At 38.6% G+C, this 13,162-nt stretch overlaps 1 protein-coding gene across 1 annotated transcript in view; it reads right to left on the bottom strand.

Annotated features, from left to right (window-relative positions):
- Nucleotides 1-4,822: 4,822 nt before the first annotated feature.
- LOC124253166 overlaps nt 4,823-13,162 on the bottom strand; it is a 28,615-nt gene continuing 20,275 nt past the window's right edge. Inside the window, exons 6-7 of the mRNA XM_046686882.1 lie at nt 7,658-7,828; nt 4,823-5,184 (exon numbers count right to left, since the gene is read on the bottom strand). Of these exons, the coding sequence (XP_046542838.1) occupies nt 4,937-5,184; nt 7,658-7,828 (419 nt within the window). The 3' untranslated portion in view covers nt 4,823-4,936. The remainder of the gene's footprint in view (nt 5,185-7,657; nt 7,829-13,162) is intronic.

Below are 13,162 nucleotides of genomic sequence, written 5' to 3'. Positions count from 1 at the left end.
CGATAAGCCCAGATGCCCACAAACCTGCATACAGCTGTCTTTTAATCCTCTTTATAAGGACCTAAGAATACAATATCTTCACTTATTCCATCTCTTGGAAGACAAATTGAACCATTTCTTTCCGCTGCTAACCTTGAACAAGAAAATATATTCCAATTCCGCCTGCTTTCTTCTCCCTGGCAATTGGTGAGGTAACAAGTATTCCTAACACTGACCACATTCAAGTGCGTGAGTGAGTTTAGTTTTACGCCACACTCAGCAAAATTCTACCAATATGTAAATAATCCTGTCTGGACCAGACAATCCAGTGATCCACAGCATGAGCATAAGACAGACATCTAATCAGTTAAGGAGTAAATATAACACATACAGATCTTTATGTACTCATGGATCCAAAGATGGTGTCGTAGTTGCTTGTGCGACTGGCATTGGATCGAGAACAATATCCCCTCTGTTTACCAAAAAAACAGCTCTATGTTCACAACCGAAGCAACCGCTATTAACAGCTCTTAAATACAACTGGGGATTGTTAAATGGTGTGAATCCTCCATTCCATATCCCTTGTGATAGAAGAATCACGTCCTGTTTGACTATTGATTTGTCCATCACAAGGGATCAATATGTTAGTATGTAGAGGATTGTTTTTAATCATATTAATTTTCTATTGCAATGAGTGCGACGTTTCGGTGTAGGTACTAACACCGTTATTAAGCAAGTGATGATTGATAGTACCTACAGAGAAACGTCGCACTCATTGCAATAAACAAGTTGATTATCCATAGAACTTGGTTTTCCTTCATCTATACAACTTCTAAAATGCCTCTCAAAGAAGATATCAATTTTCGTTTAATATTTTGTATAACAAAGAAAAAGATTTGTTTCAAACATTTTGAGTGATATGTTTTGTAAATAGAGAGGTGGTATGTTATGAATGGTGGTATAGAATGGCAACTGAGATTGTCAGTGGCTGCATCCTCAAAGGGAGTTAAAGTACCGTAACATTATTGTCCTGAGAGGGTACGTCAAACCTCGTCTTATATTTAATTCTGCCACATTTCCATTCGCAGAATAAGTGTTTGCTTTAAATTAGTTAACATCCGACGGGACGATGTAAATCAAGCTCGGGTCATTGCAGACAGCAAAAGTGCCCCGATGGTCCCTGGTGATCTACCTTCAGTTGTTGGCGAACTATAACCTGGTTTTATATTGCATTGTCTTCAATGGAAACATAGTTTTACATGCTAGTTGTAAACACCATCTGGGATTGTCTAGTTAATTAATTACATACGTTTTATGACATGAATTTATAACATGTATTTATTATGTATGCCAACATTTTCTTGTCACAGTTTGGCTGAAATACTGCTGATATGACTATACAGTATACTTCACTCAACCACTGTTACAAACATCCTCAATAATTAATTAATGAACAAAGGCATTACCATAAAACACAGTTCGTAATGCTTTCAGTGCTTTCAGTAAATGTAAATGAAAATTACTTTTGCATTCATTGTCTATGTACATGATCTTGCCAGTCTAAAGTCCCCATTCCACCATTTCATTCATAAATGCATGCGTATGATACAGCTGTATATTACAATGGGTTCTCTTTTCACCTTTTCGCGAACACGTCATATAATGACCACTGGATTTTGAATCATTAACACATGCGTCTGGTCCAGTGGAAATCGTACAATAGGTTCTCCTTTCAACTTTTCGCGAATACCTCATATAAAGACTGCTAAATTTTGAATCATAAGCGCGTGCATCTGCCCAGTGGAAATCGTACAATGGGTTCTCCTTTCACCTTTTCGCGAACACCTCATATAAAGACTACTACATTTTGAATCATAAGCGCGTGCGTCTGGTCCAGTGGAAATCGTACAATAGGTTCTCCTTTCACCTTTTCGCGAACACCTCATATAAAGACTACTACATTTTGAATCATAAGCGCGTGCGTGTGGTCCAGTGGAAATCGTACAATGGGTTCTCCTTTCACCTTTTCGCGAACACCTCACCTACATTTTGAATCATAAAGAAATCTACTACATTTTGAATCATAAGCGACTACTGCGTTGAATCATAAGGCGTGCAGTGGTGGAAATCGTACAATGGGTTCTCCTTTCACCTTTCGCGAACACCTCATATAAGACTACTTTCATTTTGGCGAACACCTCATATAAAGACTACTACATTTTGAATCATAAGCGCGTGCGTGTGGTCCAGTGGAAATCGTACAATGAGTTCTCCTTTCACCTTTTCTCGAACACCTCATATAATCACTACTAATTTTGAATCATAAACACATGCGTCTGATCAGTGGAAATCGTACAACAGATTCAGCTTTCAGGAGAAATCTTTCAAGACTATGGGAAGGGTTTATTTTCTTTATCGGCGTTTATTCACATGAGTTGGATATCTGGCAGTCGTGCATACAAAAATACATACTCTACCTTTAAAAGGATGCTTGTACAAGTCAAACGGTCCACTCTGGGAAATGTGGCCATCAGATACTTCTTCAGTATGTCCAGTGATGCAGACTCCACTTGTGTTTGAGTACTGTAGGTCAACACAAGACGTGCTCCGTGAACACAGTCGAGCACAGTCTGTTAACTCTGAAACCATGTGCTGTTGATGACGTTGTGGAGGATCTAAACGGGCTGGAATCGCTGCTGCTGTCTTCTTGAAAATATTTTCTCTCAAACTCATGGCCGTGGAGCTCAAAATTACAATCATCCAAATCCAAATGATATATTTATCATATACAAAGATAGTAAGGCTACACATGCTGAAGACTGCCCGTTAGAATATTACTTGACAAGCTTGCAAGTTGTCACAACACAGACACAGAAATTCTTGGTACACAGCTACAGCTTCAGAACAAACAACGAGGAAATTGATTTAGCTGGATGTTTCAACGTCGAACTGTTGACGTCCAAGCTGTTAAATATTAGATGTGTACTTGCATCAAGTGCGAGTAAACCCAGCTTGTATGGCGATGGTCCTTTAGTTAGATCCACTTCGGGATTTAAACATGGAAGAAACTGTATGCAAGCCAGGTATGTTTTCAATGACTCGAATAAAAGATTCAATATCAATTGTGCTTGTCCCTAAACATTTCAGGTATTTGTGATGCAATTCGCTTTTCCGTGTTCGTTCCAAGAACACCTGGAGCTAATGTTATATTTTACAGGTGTCAGTGGAATTTCATCACTGTATTTATCATGTGCACCGTATTTATCAGACGGCAGGTGGGGTGTTCCCGGCCGTGATATTGCTGGAATATTGTTATGAGCGGCGTAAAACTAAACTCACTCACTCAAAGTCGAGACGGACAGGATATTTACAGATCTGTCGCATCATTGAGGAAATATCGTGTCCAATGTTAGTGTCACTGGATCCAGGGCTATATCAGCCAGATAACCAATTGTCATAGCAGAATCCAAAGCTGTTAATATTAACACCTCATAAGTACATAAAAGCATTATCTAGATGTAAACAATGCATTATGTGTCCCGATTCTCATCAAGAATACCACCCGATCCCGTAATCGCCTTTTACAATAAGTATGGGTTGCTGAAGACTAATTCTCACCCGGAGTTTCACAGGTATAATTGTACAGTACTATGAGTGAGTGAGTTTAGTTTTACGCCGCACTCAGCAATATGCCAGCTATATGGCGGCAGTCTGTAAATAATCGAGTCTGGACCAGACAATCCAGTGATCAACAGCATGAGCATCGATCTGCGCAACTGGGAAGCGATGACATGTGTCAACCAAGCCAGCGAGCCTGACCACCCGATCCCGTTAGTCGCCTCTTACGACAAGCATGGGTTACTGAAGGTTCATTCTAACCCGGATCTTCACGGGTATACAGTAATATGACTGACTGACTGAGTTTGGTTTTACGCCGCTTTTAGCAATATTCGATCAACATCACGGCGGGGGTACACCAGAAATGGGCTTCACAGATTGTGCCCATGTGGGGATTCGAACCCGGGGTCTTCGGCGTGACGAGCCAACGCTTTAACCACTAGGCTACCCCACCGCCCCTACAGTAATATGATGTTATATAATGGTGACCATACTATACGGCCGCGAGAAACCGAGAAAGCGATAACACGTGACAAGAAAGCGCAGTATATTACATATATTCACCAGAAGAGATCCTTATATACTGAACAACATTAGGAACGCACCATCCATATAATACGAAATATCCCCGTCAGACTAAAATGTACCCTTAGCATCGTCGGTGCATTTAGTGTTGTGCGTTTCTAATGTTGTTCAGCATATTAAATTTACAGTTGCCAATTTGTTCTTTCGATATGAAATGGTAGACATAAGGCTATATATCCTGACGTTTGGCCATTACGGTTTTGGGAATAATCCTTAGCAACCTGTGTTGATAGTAAGATGTGATCTGGTAGTGAGGCGTCATGATGAGGTTGATTCCATACGTCATCTATATTTAACGGCGCATCTTTGTTCTTTTGGAAGACAAAGATGCAGCCCTCTCTTTCACAAGACCCGTGAAGATCCGGGGTAGAATAGGTCTTCAGCAACCCATTCTTGTCATAAAAGGCGACTATGCTTGTCGTAAAAGGCGACTAACGGGATCGGGTGGTCAGGCTCGCTGACTTGGTTGACACATGTCATCGGTTCCCAGTTGCGCAGATCGATGCTCATGCTGTTGATCACTGAATTGTCGGGTCCAGACTTGATTTTTACAGACTGCCGCCATATAGCTGGAATAGTTTGCAGAGTGCGACGTAAAACTAAACTCACTCACTCTTTCACAAACGTGCAAATATGCAGATTCAGCATGAAATTTATTCAAACGGGTACAGAGTAAGATGTAAGGTTCAACGTCCCCTGTAATATGAACGGACGTTCACAAAGTACAACGAAGGACCCAACTTGGACGTTCTCTTTAAATGAACGGACGTTCACAAATGAGCCACCTGTTGCTTGCGTACTCGACGTTAGTAGACCACTTCCAGTTGTGGTACTCAGCAGAGACACGTGGGTTGAACAGGTTCACGTTGTAGTTGACATAGGACACTGGTTGATGAGGTCCCCATCTGACGTACGTCATACTTGTACCATCCTGCCACTTCCACTGTGACGTACTCTTGTCGTAGTAGCCCCCTACCCAGTAGCCATCCGGCTGTGGAGAACCTGTTGACATAACATCTGTATTCAATGGGAAATACAGTAGCCATCTGGTTGTGGAGAACCTGTTGAAATAACATATGTATTCAATGGGAAATACAGTAGCCATCTGACTGTGGAGAACCTGTTGACATAACATCTGTATTCAATGGGAAATACAGTAGCCATGTGACTGTGGAGAACCTGTTGACATAACATCTGTATTCAATGGGAAATACAGTAGTCATCTGACTGTGGAGAACCTGTTAACATAACATCTGTATTCAATGGGAAATACAGTAACCATCCGGTTGTGGAGAACCTGTTGACATAACATCTGTATTCAATGGGAAATACAGTAGCCATCTGACTGTGGAGAACCTGTTGACATAACATCTGTATTCAATGGGAAATACAGTAGCCATCTGTTTGTGGAGAACCTGTTGACATAACATCTGTATTCAATGGGAAATACAGTAGCCATCTGACTGTGGAGAACCTGTTGACATAACATCTGTATTCAATGGGAAATACAGTAGCCATCTGACTGTGGAGAACATGTTAACATAACATCTGTATTCAATGGGAAATACAGTAACCATCCGGTTGTGGAGAGCCTGTTGACATAACATCTGTATTCAATGGGAAATACAGTAGCCATCTGACTGTGGAGAACCTGTTGACATAACATCTGTATTCAATGGGAAATACAGTAGTCATCTGACTGTGGAGAACATGTTGACATAACATCTGTATTCAATGGGAAATACAGTAGCCATCTGACTGTGGAGAACCTGTTGACATAACATCTGTATTCAATGGGAAATACAGTAGCCATCTGACTGTGGAGAACATGTTAACATAACATCTGTATTCAATGGGAAATACAGTAGCCATCTGTTTGTGGAGAACCTGTTGATATACTATCTGTATTCAATGGGAAATACAGTAGCCATTCGGTATTTGAGAACCTGTTGACATAACATCTGTATTCAATGGGAAATACAGTAGCCATCTGTTTGTGGAGAACCTGTTGATATAACACCTTTATTAAGTGGGAAATACGATGCAGGGGTATTACGAAATTGCGAGATGGAAGGGACGAACCGTTGAATATTCGGCTTCGGGATAGGTTGGGTTGATGGTCAGGGAACGGGTCAAAATGGCCATACAAAATTATGGTCACACTGACCCTAGTCAAAATGGTCACATAGTAAAGTCAAAATGGCTATACCAAAAGTCAAAATGGCCATACCAAAAAGTCATGGCCATAGAAAAAGTCAAAATGCCCAAACATTATTTTTGTTTTCATATTAATGAGTATTATTGTTGAAATGCTTTCTTAATTGATACTTTGAGATTGTTACTTATTTAATATTTTGAGGTGTGTTTTTTATCCTGTACTTTGAGATGTTTTCTTATGTAATACTGTTTAATTACTCTCGCAATGTTTTCTTAATATTTTTAGATGCTATTTTAAGACCCTGGGTAGTGTTTTGATAAATGATCAATTAATACTTAATTTTTGTGTTTATTATAATTGTTCTTATACTTTTCAAGTGAAGGAAGCAGCAATGGCAAATCTACAGGAGTCTGCTCCATTGCTGAAAAGGTGACCTACGAGGTTGTAGGCGCCAGGAGTAACAGTACAAACGTGCATGTACATGCAGAAAGAACCTACATATATATGTCTTGTAAACAATGTGATTTGCTGATGTGTAATAAACATCACGTTTTGTCTGATATAACTTCTTTTGTCATTTTTACACCTTGATATCAAATAATACAACATGGGGATATGTTATGAGTATCAAAAAATAAGAAAATAATGTATGGCCTTTTTTACTTTTTCTATGGCCATTTTGACTTTTTGGTATGGCCATTTTGACTAGGTGTTTGTGGCCATTTTGACTTTTTGTGGCCATTTTGACTTGGATGTTTTATGGCCAGTTTTAATAGGACACGATGGTTAGGCGTGAAGTTTATTTCGAGACGTTGACATTATATTCTTACAGTCACTGCGTCGACGCAAATAATCATTTTAATTTTGAATTCAGTCTCTTTGGCACAGCATAAGAATGGCACATATGACAACAGTAAATTATCACAAGATAATATTCCTTAAAGGGATAAACCTATTTGGATTCTTGTAAAGGAACGCTTTTTCCTGTATACGCGGTGATAATTTAGTGATATTGACAATCTAATTAGATCCTTCAATGACATGGTAGAATATTTTTGTAAGGTAAATCTTGAGGTCAGATTTCTTTGTTAGAGTCTTTTTGAACATGCACGACCGCATCCGCTAGAATATACCAGCTATATGTCAGATGAAACATGTGCCACAACCAGTGAAGAGAACACTACGGCAACACAACAAGCACGTAAAATGACAGTCCCGTGGTTGATAGTGTAAGCAACGATCAAAGCATTGTCTGATTTCATTTCTCTCTCGCGTTCGGCATTTCTCGCAAAGTTTGAACAATCTAATTTTGATGACCTGAGAGAGTGTTGAGATAGTTGGTGATGAAGTCGTCCTCTGTCTTGTCGTTGATGGACATGAGTTGTGCCCCCAGCTGTTTGCATAAAACATCCCCCTCATGCCAGGTTTGAGAGGAATTGACAAGCAAGTAGCAGGATCCGGGGCCGGTCAGGTAGGTGTGTGGACACTCTGAAATGAGAGTCGAGGTGTATAGAAAGTACATGTTAATGTGGACTAGGTGTTTGGACACTCTGAAATGAGTGTCGAGGTGCATAGAAAGTACATGTTAATGTTGACTTGGTGAAATGAAATTTGGACTCTGAAATTTTAGCTTGAGTGAGTGTGTGGGCGAGTGAGTGAGTGTGTAAGAGCGGACAAAAATGTAGGTTTGTCTTAGGAATATTGGAATTTATGTAAACAGTCGGATTGCGTTTTGATGTGGAGTAGGTTAAGGATACTCTGGAATGTGAGCTGAAGTGACCACGTGTGTGTGTGTGTGTGTGAGAGAGAGAGAGAGAGAGAGAGAGAGAGAGAGAGAGAGAGAGAGAGAGAGAGAGAGAGAGAGAGAGAGAGAGAGAGAGAGAGTGAGTGAGTGTGTAGACAGAAATGTATGTTTCTCTTAAGAAGGTTTATGTAGTAAACGTACAAATTTGTTCTCGTTTCATCAAGTTTGACATTCAGCTAAAAACATCGTTACCAGATCTCGTTATTTGAACCTGCAATGATATTTTCAATGACGATCAGCCCAGTACCCTCGTGATTTAACCCTTATTCACCTTGACAGGCATCTATAGACATATTCTTGTTTGGTGATCTTCCTTCTGTTGTTGGCAATCTATATGCCGGTTTTATATTGTGTCGTTTAGAAAATATCATGCTGTGGTTACTTGCTAGTTGTAAATCTCAATCTGTTACAATCCAGTGGTTTTACTGTCAAGTTATTTCAGCTTGACATGATATTTCCGATTAAGATAAGTACTGATTTTATTCAGTGGCGTTGGCCCAGAGGCCTTTAGAACAATTTCCTTTGTACGTAAATACACGTGGTGCGTATTAAGCTTTTAGTCTTCTTCTGACATTGACAAGGTTTTCTTTTCAGATAAAAGGCTTTTGATTTTACAACATTATTATTTTTTTTAATTTAGAAGATTTGACAATATGTGTTTATCGATTAAGGTTGTTGACAGACGTGACAAATACCAAGTATCGGTTCCATGACATTTTAACATGTGTATGACGTGGTCATGCATTCATGACAATTCATTACATTCATGAAATCTGATCGATAATTCTTGTGGGGACTCTACGATTCATGAAGACTGTACTCAACTAAGCGCAACTCCACTGGGTAATGTTCGTAAATCTCCTATCCACGGAAAAAGTCCTTCCGCTGTTAATGTTAATGCTATGTTCATGGAATCATCATAATTTATTTATGGTTCTGCAATAGTTTAAACGTCATCTGTTGTGGGCATTGAAGATATTCCCTTGTGTCACATACAAAGCTCAACTCATATGTCTTTGAAATATATGCATACAAACGTCATGGACATTGTGTTGCAATATTGGTAATAAACTTAATACTGTTTACGGTTTAATAATGGATAGTTCTTTACAGGACGCCTTCGCATGGCTGGAATAGAACTTTGTGTGCGACGTCAAAGAAGCGCCTACTTCTGTGTCATGTATATGTTAATTGTTGTTGTGTTACTTTAAAGTTTAACTCGCTCCGTTACTTTTGTAAACTGTATTAGCGACCTGTCTTCTATTTGTCAAATAGACGCCCTGCAATTCTACTGTGGTTGGATACAAGATACCAGTAAAGATCCGGATTAGAATTGATCTTCAGTAACCCATGCGTGTTGTTTGAGGCGACTAACGGGATCGGGTGATCAGTCTTGCTGACTTGGTTGACACATGTCATCGGTTCCCAATTGTGTAGATCGATGCTCATGCTGTTGATCACTGGATTGTCTGGTCCAGATTCGTTTATTTACAGACCGCCGCCATGTAGCTGGAATATTGCTGGGTGCGGCGTAAAACTAAACTCTGAGCAGCGGCCATCTTACACACGTGGCAGTCACGTGTTTTTGCTTGACTGCCCCATTTTAACCACGAGGGTACCATTAACATTAGTTCGTATTGATATTAGCACAGAAATGTTAGTTTATAATGTATATAGTGTAGTTAGCTTTAGTCTTCAGTTTAGCTATTAGTTTTCGTGTGTTTTTTTGTGTGTTTTTTTGTTTTTTATTTCCATTTTTATGTTACAATTTCCATTACAGCAGCTTTATGATTCCCAATTGAAAGTATTTTAAGTGTACAGTGAGTAGTGTTGATGTAAATACATAATTACCTCTTATATATATAGTACACATATATACAAAATACATGTAGTTACAGTCAGTCAGTTATAGTATTTCGAAAAAGTAAATGGAAGGATGACCAGAAAGAATGAAAACTTGCATAGTTACAATTAGAAAAGGCAATAAATTTTGAGATTTCATAATATTTTAATACTTCTTTTTTTAGCTATTAGTAGACAGTGTCAGTATTACTAATGACAACTAGTTATAAGTACTAGAATGGGTTTTATTATTATTATGCTAACATTTATATAGTGCCGATATCCAGCTCAGCTGCTCAAAGGCGCTTTGTTTTTCCCTCGATCACTAGATGTCAATCACAAAGGCATGTCGTATTATCAATCTCAACTCCCTGGGGATCATACAGCTCTTGCAGCCACTAGGTTTTGCGCATTTTAATGTAGAAGTGGTAGTGGAACTTTAATATATTAATTTAGGTCTGTCCCTTTCCTACCAGTGCAGTTGTTTCAGTCAAGTCAAATGTTCCGCTCGAGTTACTGACCCTGATTAAGGACCTGTTGCTCGCTTTGCATGCTCTTTTACCTGTTTCACTTATAAATACATCCTTTATATCTAAGGCCAAATAAAATATGTTATAGTTGTAAGAAAAATAAAACAATTGATGCATTAACTGTGTAATGTGGTTCTCTTATGCAAAACACATGTATGGAAACGTTAATTTAACTACTAGCATACTTTCACAGTTGTAGGCGTTAAGTTCGTTGATACAATGGTATCACCTCTATCCTAGTAGTCATGACAGACTCTGTGTGTGTGTCTGTGTGTGCGTGGAGACAGGGGCGGTTGGGTAGCCTAGTGGTTATAGCGTTTAAAGCGTTCGAAGACCCAGGTTTGATTCCCCACAATGTGTGAAGCCCATTTCTGGTGTCCCCCGCCGTGACATTGAAGGAATATTGTTAAAAGAGGCGTAAAACTAAACTCACCCATTCACTCACTATATGGCAGTCAGGGCTATACATATTTATAAGCTAAGTAAGCATAATTTATGTAAGTATAATAAAAGTGAATTTACGATATTATCGATAACACAATTTTCATATCGATAATCATTAATGATCTTTCCTATCGACCATATTTCCGATAATCGATAATTTTATCCAGCCCTAGTAATTATGCAAATCTTTTCCCTCGTGTGTATCCTCCTGATATTGACAGACAGACAGATTTTATTGGTATATATGGCCCGGAGGCCAACAGTACAATGTAAATATATTGTAATGTACACAATGCCAGCGCTACCATGCAATGTTAAGTGAAACATGCAGTTATTGCCGATTTGATCTATTGCGATCTATACGGTATATATGCTGGTATATATCTTTACATCGTTGTTTGAACATTTTTAAAAAAGAATCCCTGTCGGCAACATCTTGTGCGATCCATACATGGCCAAATCCACATTGAAACAATAATTCACGTCATGAGACCCAGTTTATATCCCCCGTACTATCTAATTTCTTTAGAAGTTCATAACTGTTTCTGGATATTCTGCTAAGAGGCTGTCTGATCAATTTCCTCCTGATATTACCGCCTGTCATTATTCAAGTGCTGCTCTTCCCTGCGTCACGGCCATGGAACAGAGACAAAGAGACCGAAGCAATCATAAAATACTTAGGGCCAAATAAAAACAATGCACAGCCAAACCCCCAACACAAAGTTACTGGAAGTCGAGCTCAGACGGAATGCGAAATATGGATGTCGGAAAGCGCTGGTAAAATCCCTAAATCAGCATCACCACAGACGTTTATTGTTAAATCACACGAACATTTCAATGACGCGAATATTTTCTGTAACACCATCTCGAAAAATCACGTACCAACCAATGGTCGTTAAAATATGGTGGGCCTTTCTGACCTCGTCACATACATTTAAATACAAAGTCATCTCTAGAAAGGTTTTTGGAAGTATATGATAATGTTTTAATTTTTTCACCAGGTGATCTCAAATTGATCTCGTTTGTTACGACCTCACCATTCACACGGGTCCTCCTTTGGTCAAAAGTTCGTTCTATCGGAAATGAGTGTGTCATGGGTTAAACACCGATGACAGACGAGATCCACGCACATGTAAGGGGAATGAACTTCAAGGCAATTGTGGTAGGTATGGTCTTCGATCGCCATTTTGCCTTTATGCAATCGTAATAAGAATATTAATATAATATTGTAACAACCCCTGTTTTAAATTGTAAATAGTATTTTCATAACTCGTGTTTTAAATTGTAAATAACATTGTCATAGCCCGTGTTTTACATTGTAATATTGTCGTAGCTCGTGTTTTACATTGTAAATTGTATTGCATTGCCCATGTTTTACATTGTAAGTAATATAGTCGCAGTCAGTGTTTTACATTGTAAATTTATTGTCATTGCCCATGTTTAACATTGTAAGTAATATAGTCACAGTCAGTGTTTTACATTGTAAAGTTCTTGTCATTGCCCGTGTTTTACATTGTAAGTAATATAGTCGCAGTCCGTGTTTTACATTGTAAATTTATTGTCATTGCCCATGTGTTACATTGTAAGTAATATAGTCGCAGTCCGTGTTTTACATTGTAAATTTATTGTCATTGCCCATGTTTTACATTGTCAATAATACAGTGGTAGCCCGCGTTTTACATTGTAAATTTATTGTCATTGCCCATGTTTTACATTGTAAATAAGATTGTCATAGCCAGTGTTTTACATTGTAAATTTATTGTCATTGCCAATGTTTTACATTGTAAGTAATATAGTCGCAGTCCGTGTTTTACATTGTAAATTTATTGTCATTACCCATGTTTTACATTGTAAGTAATATAGTCGCAGTCCGTCTTTTACATTGTAAATTTATTGTCATTGCCAATGTTTTATATTGTCAATAATACAGTCGAAGCCCGTGTTTTACATTGTACATTTATTGTCATTACCCATGTTTTACATTGTAAGTAATATAGTCGCAGTCCGTGTTTTACATTGTAAATTTATTGTCATTGCCCACGTTTTACATTGTAAGTAATATAGTCGCAGTCAGTGTTTTACACTGTAAAGTTCTTGTCATTGCCCATGTTTTACATTGTAAGTAATATAGTCGCAGTCCGTGTTTTACACTGTAAGTAATAATAAGATGCTGAAATGTGTAAGTAAGGTTTGCTTTCGAGT

Source organism: Haliotis rubra, unplaced genomic scaffold, assembly GCF_003918875.1.
Source record: "Haliotis rubra isolate DU_JTF1 unplaced genomic scaffold, ASM391887v1 Scf533, whole genome shotgun sequence".
Lineage (NCBI taxonomy): Eukaryota > Metazoa > Mollusca > Gastropoda > Lepetellida > Haliotidae > Haliotis > Haliotis rubra.
Note: the sequence above shows the minus strand (reverse complement) of the source record. Positions and strands in the feature narration are given on the sequence as shown.